At 37.9% G+C, this 19,302-nt stretch overlaps 1 protein-coding gene across 1 annotated transcript in view; it reads right to left on the bottom strand.

The window, feature by feature from the left end:
• The window catches only part of LOC124355731 (putative uncharacterized protein DDB_G0268364), a 38,420-nt gene extending 25,282 nt beyond the window's left edge, over nucleotides 1-13,138 (bottom strand). Inside the window, exon 1 of the mRNA XM_046806888.1 lies at nucleotides 13,069-13,138. Coding sequence (XP_046662844.1) covers nucleotides 13,069-13,138 — 70 coding nt within the window. The remainder of the gene's footprint in view (nucleotides 1-13,068) is intronic.
• Between the last annotated feature and the right edge of the window lie 6,164 nt (nucleotides 13,139-19,302).

Below are 19,302 nucleotides of genomic sequence, written 5' to 3'. Positions count from 1 at the left end.
GCTGTTGCAACACACTTGCACTGCGCGTGGCTTAATTGCACTAGATTTTCCGCATACTTATGCAACAAAGTTGCGCGTGGCTTAATCACACTGGTATTTCCTATGCTGATGCAACAAACTACCTTGCACTGCACGTGGCTGGTATTTCCTAGTCATGCGCGTTTACACTGCGCAATCATCTAAGTATTACATCGTTACGCTAACACGTCACAGTTGTATGACGACACAAGCCTTATGACGAAATGTTCTTACAACTCAAGGTCGAGGTCATCGGGTGACCTTGAAGGCCAAGGTCAAGGTCATCGGGTGACCTTGAAATCCAAGGTCAAGGTCATCGGGTGACCTTGAAATCCAAGGTCAAGGTCATCGCGTGACCTTGAAGGCTAAGGTCAACGACCGACCTTGTCGGGGTCAACGACCGACCTTGCGGGGTCAACGACCTGAGTAGGCGGGAGGGGGAGGTCATTGACCTCTGTGGGCGAGGGGGGTGGAGGGGGGAGGGGGGGATTGTTGATTCCGCATTCCTAAGTGATGACGTCATGTGACCTTGTGTTCTAGAACATACATTTCCTCTCTACTCTCAACGAACAAATCCCGTACACACTCCGTGATTTTGATGTTCGGGACTAATACATATGTCCGGAGGTGCCTGCCTTTATACCTCCCCCCTCGACCATCGCCTTCCTGTTCATATTGTTTCAGATGACGGGCCACAATATACAGGGAATCCCGACAGTAATTTTCTTGTCAGAAAGATAAAAGTGTGTGTGACGTGTTGTTTAGTGCTGTTGGTTCTGTGTCATGACATCGCTTAGGTTAATCTTACCAGTCTAACTTCATGCTGTTGGTATCCATAAGGTATTACTTGAGTTTTTCGGTGGAAATTCATTGCCGCACTTTTTATTTTATAAGAGTTTGTGCACGTTTATGTTTTATGATTTTTGTAACACCTGAATAATTAAGTAGTTTAAAAATACAGTAATTTAAGTTATACTTTAAGTATGCATACGTAACGTATAATATGTATATAGATTAATAAAATTGTTATAAATGGCAATAGCCTAATTTAATTTAAATAAATACTGAATCACAAAATGTACTTGCTTCACCGGGACTCAGTCCCGGATCTCTCACTTGCCGGGTAAGTGCGTTACCAGAACACCATATTAATTTGTTGAAATTTATACGTGTGTGTGTGTGTTTTCAATGTTCAATGGTGTATGATTTAAGCCTGCGTTGATCGTAGACTCGCTTAAAATCATTGATGTATGATTTTAATGATCCTAGACTCCTAGAGAACTGTTGATAAACATGACTTGAATCAAATATATACAAATTAATATATAAAAGAGAAATCACCTTAATAGAGTGCGCTTCTTAAAAGGCAAAATAAAGAAAAAAACTATTTTGGATATGGGATACGCTATTGTATTCCTCATGTTTGATCAATTAAAAACTAAGTAAGGAGAACAGAACAAAACGATTTTGGAAACTTCGACATAATAGTTAAAATTACACACGCTGAAATAGCGTATGAAAATAAGTAAACTTAGTCAACCAAGCTCGCTTAAAGTAACTGATAATGCTATTAAATTGATAATATTGTACTTTCTCGTAATAAAGTGGGACGTTTGTTATTATGTTTGTATTAGAAAACATGAACACTTGCTATTAAAACAAGAAGTAATGGTAACATTAAGATAGATTAAACCGTAATTGACTTGGATGGAACATTTGTGTATGTTTCTCTATTACGCTTGTATACCGTCTATCACATTAGCCTAGTTTCGTTACTACCTTATTTTTCTATGTTTGTCTGCATTATGAATTTGGATAATATTTTGCAAGGGTTCTACTATGATTAACTACACAGTCTTAACGCTCAGACAAGAGATTAACTTTTATACATGTAATCATAGAAGCAAAAGAACACGCTTTGTAGATTCCAGAAAATAAATGGTAGACCTGTAGAGTGTAGGTGCAATAAATATACTTATCCTCGGGAATATTATGTCATGTCGATATTGGGTGGCGTAATTGCACCACCTCTGGAACTAAACCTCCTGATGCCTCTGACGTTATTTTGACATCGAACTTGAGAGGGTATAACCTGGGCCAGGATTAACTCCGGGCCGGAAGGCTGTTCTCCCACCACCATTGCTACGTCATGAACGATGGCTGACTTGTAGCGACAGTCAACTTCACCGCGCATCAGAACATTGCAATTGCTTCGATAATACGTATTCCAGTAGTGACAGTAAGTAAACTAATGGTTTTTATTTGTCTAATCTGGAAGTAAATAATAATTTTACAGTGATGTACATGTAAATAGAAAAATGCATTAAATCTTTTCATTTAGACAACTTTAATCCTAATAAAGATTCTGCAGTTTGTGAAGATCATTTTACTATTTGAATTATTGTTAGAGAAGATTATCTAAAAAGGCCAGATGGAACAGTTATTACCGGCAAAAGATCAGTTCAAAAGTTAAGAGAAGGATATTTTTCTGCATAATTTAAAAAGAAAGGTTAGTTACATGCTACATAATTGACCAAACAAAAGGGCGCCTTAGATTGGAAATTAGAAATTGACTTAATAACAAAACAAAAGGAATATGAAGAGATCGAACAGGATAAAATAAATAGTTTTTGTAATTTTAGTATAAACCAATATAAGTTGTCCAATACGAATCTTGATTAAATTCCAATACAAAATTAAAATTCAACAGCATTTTGTAAAATCTACATACTTATTTTACGGACCTTCTAAAATAAGTTTGTCGGTGTCTATGAATACAATTTTAAAAAGTTAGTATTTAGTTGTAGGATTTTGACATCACAAACAATGTGTTTAGCTTGGTATACAATACGAGTGTCTTTTCATGGAATGCATGGAGTATTAAACGATATATTAAGAGTATATATAATATTTGTAGATTTGCCGTTACAACACTCCAAAACGATGAGTTTAAATGCAAATCGTATTCGAAAATATATATTAAAAACTTATCGAAGCACGGTAAATAACAGTAGCGTTCTTAGAAATAAAAAAAAAAACAAATATGACTTCTTCTTATGTAATTCCCCCGTTATAATTTTAGAATGCTTGTGTGGCCATCTGTCCTAAGTTTTCCTAATCCTTCGAGTTAAAATTCCCTTCGGAACGGCAATTCTTTAACACTGCTCTATAAACACTACTTTGATACATAAAAAAATAAAACTAGTCTGTACAAATGTTGGTGTAAGCGATCATCAATGTACTTCCTTAAAAAACAATTCCAATAGTAATTCTATATTAGCCTCTTTCTAGGCTAGGTTTATATAAGACCTCACGTTACAAACAAAGCCGGTAAAATCGAAGGTTTGGTAATAAAAAGTAATGGTTCGATAGCAGTAGGAACTGTTCAAACTTGTATGATTTCTTCAATTTTATCTTACTTTAGAGATGTTGTTGGACCTTTCCCCACATATGTAGTGAAGGTCTTTGTGAGCTGACAATGTATTTACTTAATCTTCTGTCTTCGATTGGATTTCCGTAATGCTACTATATCTGAAAATAATCGTGTAAATAGAAAAATGTTGAAGGACTTCGTGCAGGGGCAATGGAATTGTCAATTAAAAACCCATTCAACGATCAAGATACAATTTTCTTTTGTTGGACAAAGTAACGTTCATATCTTTAAATCAGTAAGTGATAACTGGTTAAATCATAGTGATTACAAAAAAAAACTTAAGTTTCCTGAAATTGAGGTTTTGTTAAATCACATTGACCATGTAGAGTCTGATCCAATGAAAATAATTTATCCTCAAATTTCATACTAGCAAAGGTAAATGATCTAAATATGTTTACAAAATGGAACAAAACAAAGTTGTTTAGCGAGCTGAATCCTTATGTCTAAAGTGCTTTACCCGAGCAATATAGAGAGGCAAAATTTGCGTTGTGTTGAAGAAATTTAACTGCTCTACATATCATTGGAGGAAACATAACTGGTATTGTGAATTTATTAAAGTAATATTAAAATGGTGTAGCATAGTAAATACAAAAAAGACAGTAAAGGGACTCAAGTTAAAAACACATTTTCAGAGAGCCAATTAAGTGTGAAAACGACCCAGCTATGGTTTCTTTGAAGGATTTGTTAAGTGGTTAGATGAATGGTCTTCATTTGTATAAAAATGAAAACAGGGTAGCTTTTGCGGAAGCTTAGCAACGAAACATATTTTTTACTTACAAACCTTAACAGCTATGTGTAAATATCTAAAGAAATCTTTTACAATATGTTCTATTAGGAAAATTTCAAAATTATGATACTGAATCGTTTGGCCAGTATCGCCAAATGGCGAAAACTATCTAATCATGATAACTGACCTTTTAGAATCCGAAAATAAACTTTAAGCCGTTTCTTTGCTCAAATTAAAGTGTTAAAAAGAGGGAGGGTTATCTATTAAAGATTTGAGCTTAAAAGAAACTAATAGTGAAGTAAAATAAATGCAATGATTTTATATTTGTCAACATACCTAATGTGCTATATGAAGTAAGGAATTATTATGGCACGTCTGAAAGTTAGCTGATATAGAAAGCCAGTTATGCAGCAAGAAGAGTAGTAACATCCCATAAGTGTTCAGCTTGCAGAGACATTATTATTTATGATAAAGAATTAACTATTGAAGAAACTCTAATTAAGGATTCAGAGCAATATTTATCTAATTATAAGTCGTGGTAGATTGGAAAACGCTAAAACTGATATAATATGTACAGTATCTTCACTGAAATGTTAAAATTATTTGAGTATATTATAACAGTATAAGAGAAAATTGTTCTCAAACAGAAGTCGCAAAGAAAATTTGTGTACACACACTCATTAGAAAAGCTACAAGAAAAGAGTACTTTGTATCTACATGTGTTCAGTTTGAAATATATAATTTTATTGGATTTAAGAAGTGTGTCTATATTTTGAAACATACTGCTAAACAAATTATTCAAAGAATTTCAAAAACATATTACATGATTTAAAGTTACAAAAGAAAAGTTTTAAAATATCAGCTGACGACTATATGGTGCAGATAAAGTTTATAATAATAAGTTCTATTGCGACAGTTAATTTGTTAGGATTAATTAGTTCCTAGTTAGACATAATTGAAATTATTATGTTCTCTAGCATATGCAGATTTAAATTATACAGTTCATATATTTTTTAGCAATACGTATTAAACTAGGCCAGTAAGAGTGCGCGAGTGCGGGTCCTCGTAATGCTTTGTGAACAGGCACAGTTCAGTTTCTCAGCCACCGTTTGTGACGTCACAATGTAGTCTGCCGGCTTGGGTATGCCCTAGACATAACACCCCCTCATTCATGACGTCAAATTTACGTCACAAAAGGGGTGCCAAATCAGTGTAGTTGTACCGATTGTATTAAATAACAATTCTGGGGTAACTGGATTACCGGTGGAAGGAGTAGACCCAGATGAATGATAAGGGCTGGACTGTACAAAAGAGGCTGCTATCGGCGAGGCGCGAATCGCATATGGCAGTGTTTCAATAACAAAATTGAGTGTTGGGGTGAGGTAGACGTGCCGTACCTCTGTCTCCGTTAATCGGAAGTGATTGGAACGAGTAGAGTTGTAAGTGCTTAGAGTAAATTTTTTTGCTAATCGTCATCGAACCTGCGGATACTTTCAGCAATTTTTGATTTATTAAATCTCTAACACTGAAGAATTTTTGATTTTAAATCTCTAAGACTGAAGAATACTTTTAAAGTTAAGTTAAGAAAATTAGTAACAAATATAATTGAATTTTTAAGATAAATTATAGTGAAGAATTGCCAGATCAGATTAGAGTGTGAACGTTTGAATTTAGAAAATTGAATAAAAGAAAAGCTGTAAGAACTTTGTACATTTTTGGGAATAAAGAATATATTACAAGTTTGAATTTAAAAGTCATCAAGAAGTTTTTATTTTAATTTTAATTCCAATTATTATTTTTAAGAAGAAGTTTTATTTTAGTTTGAACTTTATTTATTTCAGAGGATTTACTTTTATTTTTAAACCTTCACAAAAGTTTATTTTAAATTTCAAAGCTAATCCCTCATGTGCCAGTAAAACGGTACACAGTGGCCGTGTCCATGTCGTAAGTAAGCACCCCCTTAGAATAGGGGGTCCTTTTTCATCGCCTTTGCCGTGTCGATACCTTAGTTTAGAACTCCCTTGATTATATTTCCAAAGTTTAAGGACTCGCTGCTCTCGCTTCGCGTTATTTAACTTTACTATTTTATTTTGTTTCTTCCGATACTGTAAATATTACGTGCCAATATGTCTAAGAATCCAATGATGTCTTCCTTTACATGTATATATTTACAAATTAGTTCATTACATTGAACGTTATAACAATGCTTAAATAATATCTATTTTGATGGTATACATTCTAGTTGATGCCTATAATATTACACTTTTATCTTTCGAAATACTTGGTATTTTCTTTTTCATTTAAAAACTCTGAAATCTTCAAATATTTTCAAAATGTTCCATAAAAAGTTAAATATAGACTATTTTGGCTAACATTTTAAAAATAAAAATACCCCCATCGGTCAAGCCCTTATTACTAAGGAGAAAAGTTGTATTTTGATGTATTAGCTTAGTCTAGTAAGCGTTGAATTGATTTAAATTTTTATGCCTTTTACATCAAGGAAGTAATTTGTATTTCCATGACGGGGCAACTCTGTTAACGCGGCAGGCTTTTATCCCTTAACAGTACTGAATTTATTCTAAAATAACACATAAACTAAAATGTTAGTTAATTGCCCTTTGTAATTAAATGCAAAGAATTACTGTTAAGTAACGTGGAGTTCATTTATGTTAAAATGTCTTTAGAAAATATATAGGACCTTTCAGGCAATGGACTTTGCTGGTCAAAAATAGTTTATACCTTACACATACCTTTGAACATGTAAATTATTATAATATAATTGTATGTAATTGTAAAGTTGTGTACAAAAAGTTAAGTGGATTTCTTTCATATTCATCAAATTTTACGTTTTAAATTTTTCCTTTCCGGTGTTAAAATCCTTTACGCAGCTAAACTATTATTGTGCTAATTAACTCAATTTATTAGTTATACTAACTTTAGGGATAAGAATAAATATTTTAAATACCCATATAACAAATCAATTTATCAGAATAAAAAAAATAAAATGTGAAATATAGAGATATAATGGCCTTGAGTAATTAAGAAATTAAAACATATAATTTACAACGTAATTATAAAAAATAAATGTATTTAATTTATTATGTTATTAACTCCACTTATAGGGTTATCTATTCATATTAATATAATGAAAATAACTAAACCCCTTTAAATTAAAACTTTTTATTACATACACGTGTTTTCGGTTTTTAACCATCTTCAGTGTACATTAACCTCTAAATAAATAAATAATAAACAATTAGATATACACATGTGGACCTTTTAAACATATGTATTTAATTTAATATATACATCTAGTTTTAAGTTTTTTACTTAGGAATAAAACAAACCTCGAAACGTACTGTTTAATTGTTATAACAGAAAATATCCGAAAAATGGTTATCTTTTAGAAAATTGGTATTAAACACATTGTTTACTTTATTGCAACACTAATGCACTACTTATTAATGTCCTACTACATAACTAAAATATATTGAAACTGAGTGGCGCTAGTTCTGCACCTTGATCGTAATCCGTCAACTGAATACGCACCCCCTTGAAATCGGGGGTGCTCATTCAGTACCATGGTCGTGTGAATCCTAGGCTTGATGTCAGAGCTCAGGAGGGTGCTTAAATAAAATAAATACAAAAATAAAATTAGGTTGGATATGCTTACCCAGTAATTCGTACTCGAACAATTCATAAAACTCTCACATGTAGGAGAGATGAAAGGTTTGTCCGCAGAGGCTCTGTATCGCCGTTGGATAATATATTTCATATAATAACTGAGAATTTGAATTCGATTTCTTAGACTATCTCGATCTCACATTACTTAATCACGCACCAAGTAAATACGCACAATAGAAACAGGATTTATAAATCTATTGATTTACATTAAGAATTGCATAATGTAGTTAATTATAGAATCCAACCGCATTACTTAATGCTTTTATCAACATTGCAATTTTTGTGCCATGGAGTGACAACAATTCCTATCCATGTAACTAGTACTAGCAGCTGTGTGCCAGAACGCTGGGTATTCCTTCACACACAAAAGACGCAGAACAGTACTATGTATATGCCATTAAATATTTTAAGTTAAAATATTATATTGCTTAACGATTATCCTATAAGAGTATTTAGTAGATTTTCAAAAGATGGTTCTAATTCATCTTTTGTAGAGTATATTGGAATTTGTGCTCTAAATGGTCCCGCACAATTACGGGTCAATAATCTAAATAACCTAAACAAAGTACCCATAGTAATATGTCTTAACATGAAATTTTTTAATTTCACGCTTCTTTGAAACAAGCTCCATACAAGAGAAGTATTCGTAGAGTGTACATTATACGTCTATTTTGATTACTGGCCACATTTTACTGAACGCTGAACGCACAACTTACTGTGGTGGAGTTCAATAATTACTGTAATCTCTGAGGAAAATAAGTACCTAGCTAAAGAACTTTATTATTAGACAATAACTATGTAGGTCATTTCAAAAAACATAAATCCACAGCTGTTATTCTGTAAATGAGATATCCACAATAACAACATCGTTCTATACGTTTAATTGAAATTTAGCAAACAGCGGTATATGTGTGAAATCTTCTCATAATGGAATTATATCAACATAAACGTATTGTAATTGGATGAATTTTAGCACATTTTGTATTCTGAATATCATCTATTTAATACTTATATTTCTATTTTGTAACATTTGGAAATGTTGTTAATATATTTTAAAGGTTCCAAAAATTTACAACAAAGAGCTGATGGTGGATATATATTTTTAAATTGACACTTCATAACACTGAAACTGGACATTAGGTCACTCTATACATTGCTGACAGATATAATCAGAATTTATACTACTGAACTAACAATAATTTAATGCAGTATCTATCAACATTATTTTCCCGCTGTAAGTTTAAGGCTCAGGTGTAAAGGAAACACAACTTTGCAGAGTTACCGGTCAGAGACTGTTGAACTGAAACTAAAGTTGGGTTCTCCCAAGTTTCAACTTCTAAAGTACGTGAGATGCGTACTTACAGGACAGCTACCACTATATACCACATAGTATGTAAACACAACTTTACAGAGTTACCGGTCAGAGACTGTTGAACTGAAACTAAGGTTGGGTTCTCCCAAGTTTCAACTTCTAAAGTACGTGAGATGCGTACTTACAGGACAGCTACCACTATATACCACATAGTATGTAAACACAACTTTACAGAGTTACCGGTCAAAGACTGCTGAAAGAAAGCTAAAGTTGGGCTTTTGCAGATTTTAACTTATACACTACATGACATCCGTACTTACAGGAAAGCTACCATAATAAACCATATAATATGTAAACACCCAATAGGAATAAATCTATTTAGTTGAAACTATTTTCTTACTCTCTTATGTATACAGGATAAAGCTTGGATGTTCTTATTCCTTCCTGACATAAAATATTATAAACCTAATTTCTGCGCCAGCATGCTGATTCTTCTTTGGTATTTACATCTCTTTTGAATTGTATTTATTTATATTTATTATTATGCAGTTAATATCTTTCTGCAGAAACGTTTGGATAAATAATATATTTTGAGACATGTAATTATGAGATTTTTAAACATCGATTGTTAATTAATCTGAATTGTATGTACATATTTTATAATACAAGGTTATATTGCATTTAAAGTTATATTATGGGCTTTAGTGAAAACGTTTTCTAATAAATATTAACGTCTCTATCGCGATACACACATACAGAGTGAGTCTGACAAGGTATCCTAAACGTATAACAGGGGAACGGTTAAAGCACAGAAAGAATTTTTTTTTAACATAGGGGGAATGCATTTGCGCACGGAGTGTGGGACTCCCTTGTGGACTACCCACTAAACCCCCTACGGGCCATGGAGGGCCCAGGCCGGAACCCTTTCGGATGACATCTTGCCTGGTCCGTGTGTCTTATGTCCCAACCAGGACAAAACTATTTGTTTCGGAAGCTAGGGGTCAGCCAGGCATCCGTCTTCACACTTCTGATGAAGGCTCACATGTACATGAGTGGTGACTGCATTCCAGGCGTCCTCACTCTGCAGCATCATCTCCACAATGGCGTCTGCCGAAACATCGCCAACTGTGTTGGCGAGCGTTCGCCTGGCCTCGGTGAAGCGCTCGCAAGCGAAGAAGGTGTGCTGAACATCATCATCTTCCTCCAGGCAGTAAGCACACCGAGGCGACCTGACTTTTCCCATCCTGTAGAGGTACTTCCTACAGTAACCGTGCCCCGTCAGGAATTGACACAGGTAGAAATATATCTCCCCGTGGCCACGATCTATCCAGGGTTGAAGCTCTCGAATGAGACGGAAGGTCCAGCGACCGTCCGATCCTTCCGTCCACCTCCGCTGCCAAACCTGCAGAGTCTCCACCCTGGCAGCAGACAAGGCATCCTCTCTAATCCGCTCGGCAGCCTGCCGGAAGACGGTCTGTCTCTCGATGGCCAGCAGATAAATAGGAATCACCCCAGTCAAGACCGCCACGGCCGAACCGGAAACAGTGCGATAGGCGCAGGCGACCCTAAGTGCCGTTCTTCTCTGTACCGATAACAGCTTTTGACTGTATCGCCTTATCCTCATGACACCCACCCAAACCTCTGCGCCATACAGAAGGGTTGAGTTTACAGTAGACATGAGGAGGCGTGTCTTACTTGACCTAGGGCCTCCTACGTTAGCCATCAGCCTGCCGAGAGACATAACCACCTTAGAGGCTTTGTCACACACCGTCTGAATGTGCTCCCAATACCGAAGACGGCAGTTGAGTAACACACCCAGGTACTCGCCGCAGGCCTTGTCCGAACCTCGACACCCCCCACATTCATAGAGATCAGAGTGGGGATTCTCCGTCGAGTGAGCATAACGATTTCGGTTTTGGCGACCGCCAGCTCAAGTCCATGGCTCGTCATCCAGGGATTGACACGAATCATTACCTGAGTAAGGCGTAACTGTGCCAATTCCGGAGTCCTCGCCGTGATGACTGCAGCCACGTCATCAGCATAACCCACGAGGAAGACGTTGTGGGGCATCTCGAGGCGAAGAAAACCATCGTATGAAACATTCCATAGGTCTGGGCCGAGAATAGACCCTTGAGCCGCACCGGCAGTGACCTCTTTCGTTCTCCTTCCATATTTGGTTTCATGCAACAGCCGTCGGATATTCAGGTAGTCCTGCACAAGGACCAGGAGATAGTCGGGCACGCTGAAGTCTCGCTGCAACGCCTCTAGCATGTCCTCCCACCGAGCAAAGGTAAAAGCGTTCTTTACGTCAAGGTTGACCAACAGCACAATCGGCCGAGCCTGGTGACAAGCTGTTTTGGCGTGCTAGACGGCACTGATCACCTCTGTAATGGCGTTCAGAGTTGAGTGTCGCTTTCGAAAGCCGTGCTGCCGGGGGGCGGCTTCAATGGACGACTGCAATCTGGGTTTCAGCAACGTTTCATAGAGATTCCCCGCGGTGTCAAGCATACAAAGTGGCCTGTATACCGACGGGGAGTTCGGGTCACCTTTGCCTTTGCTGATCAACGCCAACCTACCAACCTTCCAGCGCGACGGGAACACACCCGCTACCAAACAAGCTTTAAACATATTCAGCACAAAGAGCGGATAACTTCAAAACCTCAGCTGGAATGCCATCAGGTCCTGGAGCCATCTTGATGCGCATGGTAGACACCGCCGCTACAAGCTCCTGCTCCGTAAAAATGGGAACGTCTGGAACCGGTCTCACTACTCTCTCCTCCCGCCTAACAGGGTGATTTGGGAAGAGAGCTTCCACGATCGCCGAATCATTCCAGCAGGCATTTCCGTGCTGTTCCCTATTCCTCCGAGCTTTTTCCTCACAAGATGTATCCTCTTCCCCAAGGGTCCGAGTCCACCTCTTGGCAGAGCTATACGCCAGCTTCGCGCCTTGCTCAGACGAATTGCTGCACTCAGAGCTTTTATAACAGCCTTATGATCTGCCGACCTAGTTATAGCTTCAGGCCGGTTTCGAGCTCGCTGCGCTCTACGTTTGCACATATGCAGTTCTCCTGAGCTCGCCGATTTCGTCCGTCCACCAGAAGGCTTGGCGACGGCCCCGGTAGGGTCGTTTCCTCCGAGGCATTGACGAATTTCAAGCGTGTTCTATCAGTTTCATGGAAGAGTCGATATAGGCCTCAACCTCAGCTGTTACAGTGGCCTCGGAAACCCCGGAACACTAGCCTCGATACTACGATCTAGTTGCTCGCCGAGTTTTCCCCTGTCCAACTTAGCCAGATTCCAGCCAAGAGTGTTTCGGGTATTCGCTCGCCGCGGCAGCCGATTATCGATAAGGTGGAAAACCGATGACCTCGTGGTCACTAGCAGTGTAGACGTCCATCACTCGCCATTCCACTACTAAAGGGAACAAATCGGCCGATACCATCGTAATATCTGGTGTTGACTCACCGAGAGTGCTTCGGAAGGTCGGCCTTGTCCCTCTATTCACGACTTCAAAATCGAGTCTCGAGACCAACTCCAAAATATGTCTTCCCCTCACGTTAGCCACAGGCATACCCCATTTGACCGCACGGGCGTTGAAGTCACCCGCCACTATAACACGCCCAGGGACGTTTCGGAGACTGTCTTCCAGCGCTTCCAACCTTTCCAGATACTCTCGCGCGGAGTAATTGGGGGAGAGGTACACTCTGTAAATGGTAACGCTGTTTCAACTTAACCCAGGTATAAACGTCACCGGAACCATGACTCAGTACATGGACCCCACGACTGTCTGATATCAAAACAGCCGCAGTTCTGAGTCCATCGTTAAAACCAAGATGAGCTGGTTTTGGTGCGGACGGGTTCACTGACGATCACTATCTGGGGCTTTGGTCTCACAGGCCAGCTCTTCAAGGAATGCGTCCGCAGCGTGATATCTCTGCAGATTGGCCTGAATAAACCGGATCATTTTCGTAGCCTAGCACGGGCCTTCCTGTCGTCTAGGGCTTTCTTGAAACCCCCGCAGGCACCTGATCCTGGAACATTATCCGTCTTTGCTCTAGGTTTTCCGATACATAAGACGCAAGATGGAACCCCCGTGCAAACCGCCGCCTTATGTTCGGTGCTGCCGCATTTCCAGCAGTTACTGCTCCTATCGGGTCCGGAACAGTTCCTCCTGGTGTGACCGTAGCCGAGACAGCGGACATCTGTTTCACCTCCACACGGCCCCGAATCTGGCAGACGACCCACCCGACCTTGATCTTCCCCTTTCGGAGTACTGGCAAGGAGTCACTCTCAAGCAGCTCAACCACGCTTTCCTCTGTTCTTGCCGGTTAGGCTTGAAGAGGGAAACCATTATTTCGCCACCAAGGACAGGAAAACTCCCTGCTTTGGGCGTCCCGAGATGTTGGCTTTGGTGTCAAGGCGTCCAGATCTAGGATCTCTAGCCTTACCTTAGGAACAATGGGAGCGAACATCGCCCCTGTCACCCACTGCCTTCTGTATTGCCTCCTGGAGTTTCCTTCTGTCGTCGCATTTTGCGAGTTCCAGTAATACTCCTCCAGTGACAGTCTTCCTTATGTGGCGTACCACGGTTCCCGACTTTTCGGGAGTAACTCCAGCCCCTCATTGCCAAGAATCTCGGCGTATGACTAGCCAGCTTTAGGCTTGACAATCACCACCTGCCTCCCAGGCGTGGAATGCGGGAGTTTCTCCGGCTTCTTTACTTGTGGGAGAGGAGGTGGAGGTAGGTCTTGCCTCTTCCCGCTCTTATCTACGGCCTTCGCTTTTCTTTTTTTTCTCTTTTTTGAGACTACCGGGCGAAACTCACTCTCTTCTGTCACTCGACAGAAGTAGGCTCTCCGGCGTCTCTCTGCCGCGTTTTGCTCCCTTGGATGTTCAGGGGGACTTCCGGCCGTTCGTTTCCCCCAGCCGTGGTAGAGGCTGCTGCCACCATGAGTCTCTTTTTCGCGGCTTTCCCTCTGCAATCTCTCTATCGATATCTTCCAGACCTTCCAAAATGTATCGATCAGATCTAGAGACGACTCCAGAGAGATCATGCCTTTCCTGACTGCCGTGCTTCGGCTCTTCTGTCTCGACGTAGCTGCTCGCATGTCGAGAAGAACGTCTGTCATCCTCTTTACCTCCGTAAAGATGGTGTCCGCTGCATACACCATGTTCTTCCCATCGGGGGAAACCAATTGAAAAGACATTTCCTGACTTCTGACTGGTGTCTCCTCAGACCGAAACTCATCTGACACAAACCGGTGTATCTGTCTCTTGTGAGGCACAGGAAGCCATGTCCTGCAGAGATGCCGAAGGCGGAAGTCTCGCTATGAGGTCGCGAAGGAGGGGACCTCAATACACGACTACTCTTAATAAACGGGTCTGCAGTAGACGAAGGGAGAGGGGAAAATTCCTTCCTCAACCTCTGTGTATCGTTGTCGAAGGGTTTTTGCGATTTCCATACTTTAAGTTTACCAGCGCATCTTGCGACAAGGGCGGCCCGGAAAAATCGGGAACGGGTGTACCCTCGAGGACTGAGCCTCTACCCCAGTTTCCCTGGGGCCCGACCACCGTACTCCCAGCACCGGAAACCAGATGTACCGGGGGCCGACCGTAGCAATGCAGAGTCCGACCTCTGCATCCATGGCGCACATCCTGACTAGGGCCCGAAGGAGCTGGCTCCTGGCGTCATACCAGAGAAAACACCATCGGCAGTGCAAAGCACACATCAGTCTCTGTCACAATTCAGGGACACTCCCCGGGTTCTCCGGTATGCGCCGGTCGAAAAGAAGGAGGAAGTGACACCCACGTTGGGTCGATGACAAGAAGAGGTGGGCGAGATTTGCCCAGAAAAGATAAAAGATGTCGAGCTAAGATCCGAAAGAGAGAAGAAAGACCTTAGCTGTAGAAGGACTGTGAGGAGAGTGTCACAGCTAGGCTCAGGTAGCCCCGGGGTCGCCAGCCTCTCAGAAGAAAGGGGGGGCCTCCCGTGTAGTCGAAAGCCGACTACCCCTGAGGTCGGGGTAGTAAAGAAAAAAAAACAGAAACAAAATGCAACTCCTCTTAATCACATATAGCTCATCAGGTGCACAATTTAGTTCACTACATTATTTCGAACGCAAGTTTTCAACACCAGCTTCAACTAGGCAAATGTTTTAAAAGTGTAAATAAAAACATCATTGCGTTATATTGTGTTCTGTGAACTAAAAATGTGTTAGGTTTTTAGCTTTTGTGGTTTTACTCCTTATAGTAAAAATATTGACATGGATGAAAACCTTGCAATTCATTCACTTAGGAATTGTTTTCGTATCCCTATAATGACATTTTCTTCGTTCACGGAATAATTTAAATTAACAACTTGATAAAATAAAAAATCCAGTTTCATTAAGTTTAACAGGTTTTATAACAGGACTTAAAAGTTTCAAAGTTTTGCTGAAAATAAAGTAGAAGTTACGCTCTCAGTCACAAATAAACTTTGTACTTTAGCTACTGTAAATATGGTTCATAATGGCATACTGGAGGTTCCGTTTAAAGTATTGATCTCTCAATGAACTGTTATCAGCAAATGTACTTCGATCCGGTAGATTTTCCTAGGCAACATTATTTTGAGTAACAAATTAATTTGTTCTTGTAATATCGACAATTAAGTAATGAACAAGTCGATAAAAAATAGTTTTATGCAGTGTGTTGTACATTACATAAACAACATAATAATTTACACAAAAATAAAACACTTAAAATTTTTAGCTGACATTTCCCTTAAACCAATTTTTGATTTATATGTCATGAATAGGCTCAAAGTGTTTAAATAAGCCACTTGACGTACTTTTAAGTACCTCGTATCCATCCCTCCGAGCAGTTCCTAGTACTTTTATTCTTTTGCAGCTATCTGGCTGATATACATAAAAAAAATAATTATGCCTCAATATTGAATGTTGTTGTGTATAGGATATTTATTAACCATAAGTAAAATTGTAGATACAACTCATAAAAATCCGGAAATAGCTTATTGCTGTAAATAAAAAACAAAGTATATACAAATTTATTTTATTTACATTTGAAAGTGACAATAAAGTACTATTTGTCAAAAGTCTCCTTAAAAAAATAGGCACATATCATGATGGTGAATAAGTTTTCAAATCACAGCGTTATAAAGTTGTGCCGCCTGAGATTTCAACCAGGTAGTAACACTCTCCCACAGTTCTACATCTTCATCAATGCGCTGCGTCGCAAGCCAGAGGTATTCAATGCTGGAAACAGGTGGTAGTCGCTGGGTGCAAGGTCTTGACTGAAAGTTGGAAACACCTCTCACTTGAAAGCATCCTAGACTTCTTGAGTTCAATTTGTAGTGTGTGGTTTGGCGTTGTCATGCAAAAACATATTCTTTTAACTTAACTTAACTTAGCTTGTCTTGTATTGCTCTTCTTAATTTTTGCAAGGTTTCACAATAAATCCCAGAAATTATTATTATGCCACGTTCTAAGAAACCAACAAGAAGAACTCCTTTCCTATCCCAAAAACTTTAGCAATAAACTTCCGTGCCGACAATTTTTGCATGTATTTCCTTGGGGTTTTGAGTGTACCCCCACGCTATAGGCTGTAATTTGGTTTCGCAATTCACGTGTTTTACCAAAATCTCGTCTTCTGTAATAATTCGATGGAACACGAGTCGCCATTTTTTGCTAAATTGTCCAAAAATTTTAATTAAGCAACTCATACTCGGCATTATATGGATTCATGTTACGGTTTTCCTTACCCATTTTGTACAAAATGTTTGGTACAACTAACATTTGCGTAACTAACGCGTAACAATTTCGAAACAAACTCCTCGACATTTTTTGAAAAATTAATGAGATTTATGTTATTGTAAATCCCTTATTTAATATTCTCATCGACTTAAGAGACAATATCATCGGTCATAACTTTGGCCCTTAATTTCTGTCAAATAGTGTATAAATAGTGTTTCTGTATAAATCAAATAGTGTTACTTAAGCATGTATATCTATGTGTTTTTGTATTTTGTTTATATACGGACTCACGTTATATTCTGAAATTAGTTAAAATAATTAACAAATTGATTAGTGCTTTAATTTATTATATAATTGAAACATAAATATACACTTATTGACAAATTTTTTCAACAACAACAACAAGGCGAAAGTAGCATAGATGTTGGAAATATAATTCACACGAACCAAAGAGGCTCATAAACGTGCAAACCCATGAATGTGTATGCGAAGCCGCGGGTAACTACTAATACTTTAATATAAAGAAGAATATTGAGATTACGTCTATTATATACAACAGTGAGTGCATATTATATTGGGTCCCAGAAGTACAAACCTCCCGTTTGGACAGAGGAGGGTCCTACAGGGAGGAGTGAGAATATAAGATGAATATATTAAATTTTCAATGTGAAAAAGTACTATGCAAGCTAATGATCGTTATTAAATTTTATTGTAGTTCCGCAGTATTCAATGAGGACGAAGCTGGTGCTGCTGCTTCTGGAAACGATAAAAGCCCCTACTGAACATGAATACAAATTGACTGTTCGTTGTAATCACCAGGAGTTCGTGATATCCTAAGAATTCATATACTTTATAAATTGCAATTGATTTCTACAAATTTTTAATTCCCTTTTACTGAAATTCGCTGCAAAATTACATTTATAATGAATATGAATAATGAACAAACTAAATAACTGTAATCTTAGACGAATTATTTTACACACCAAATGATACGCACTACCTGCTTACTTCTTTGGCAGATGGCACGATTCCTGTAAATAAACGATGCGAAACAATTATAGCGACAGCATACAATGAAGAGGTTATTCCTCAATACATTATGAAACCAATCAATAACGTACCGACTAACTGTAATTGCAGTGGAAATTTAGACAACCACTTTGGTGAATGTTTTGCTGTGGTAATGACGCATCACCTAGAATGGAACGCTTGTCAAATTGAATTATTAATAACTTCGAGGCAGCTAAAACCTACTTATTTTACTGACACGGTCTTCAACACCTTGGACTCATCATTAATCCCGTTAAGATAAAACAACCTGTCTTAGAATATGATAAATATTGATATTGTCTCGTCATCAAACAATTGTTTCAATAATTTTAGTTCATTAATTAAATTGTCCTTTTCATTAAGAATACATATTGAAAATTTTACAATATTTCATTGATAACTTACATCACATAATATCAAAACAGTATTTATTCATAAAGTACAATATATCCTTATACTTACTTAATACACTATACCCATTTGAAAACGGAATATATATTCGTATGGGAATTAACTACTTGAAAAAGGCATTCTATTTATATACTTTATTGATCGAATACCATATAAATAGGAGATTAATCACCGTACTGATATGCAGCCTTAATTGTCAATCATAAACAAAAGTGTACCTAGATTAGCTTCCTGTATTTTGTTTGTTTACGACGAACTGTGATTCTAGTTGATTTAAAAAAATTAAATATTACTTTATAGCTACAACTGAGTTTTACAGTACAGTAGACCTCAACACAGTTTAAATCCTTTACTCATATCATATCAACCTAATATTTTCAGAAATGTTTAAACAATCATGTAAAACACTGTATTATAAAACGCTATGATTCTTTTTCAACTCATCTTTTATAACAAAAAATTACTTATATAACGACAATTTTCTCTAAAATATTTCAGCGGAAGGTATATCCAAGTAAAAATAAAACGTTCTCATATTAGTAATTTAAAAAGCATCAAAACAAACATTTATTTTCACACACAATTCAAACGGAACCCACTTATCTACAAACCAGAACTGACGTGAAATCTGAAATTAAAATTAAAAGTATAAATTATATTTTTAGTAAAATTACATAAATAGCATTCTAAAATAATGTTCTTACACAAACACCCTCCCAAAAATGTGCACTAATTCCTTGTCCTAATAGTTAACAAACAGCAAAATCTAAAGTTGAATTACATTTAGCTATGTAACAGAAAATTAATTTTAATATAATAATTTCACTATATTTTAATCTTCACTATAAGAAAAGATGTCATAAATATTCTAAGTTATATGCATTACTCAAGTTCTATTTTATTTTAAGTTAACTTAAAT

Source organism: Homalodisca vitripennis, chromosome 2 (genome assembly GCF_021130785.1).
Source record: "Homalodisca vitripennis isolate AUS2020 chromosome 2, UT_GWSS_2.1, whole genome shotgun sequence".
In the NCBI taxonomy this organism is placed as follows: Eukaryota; Metazoa; Arthropoda; class Insecta; order Hemiptera; family Cicadellidae; genus Homalodisca; species Homalodisca vitripennis.
Note: the sequence above shows the minus strand (reverse complement) of the source record. Positions and strands in the feature narration are given on the sequence as shown.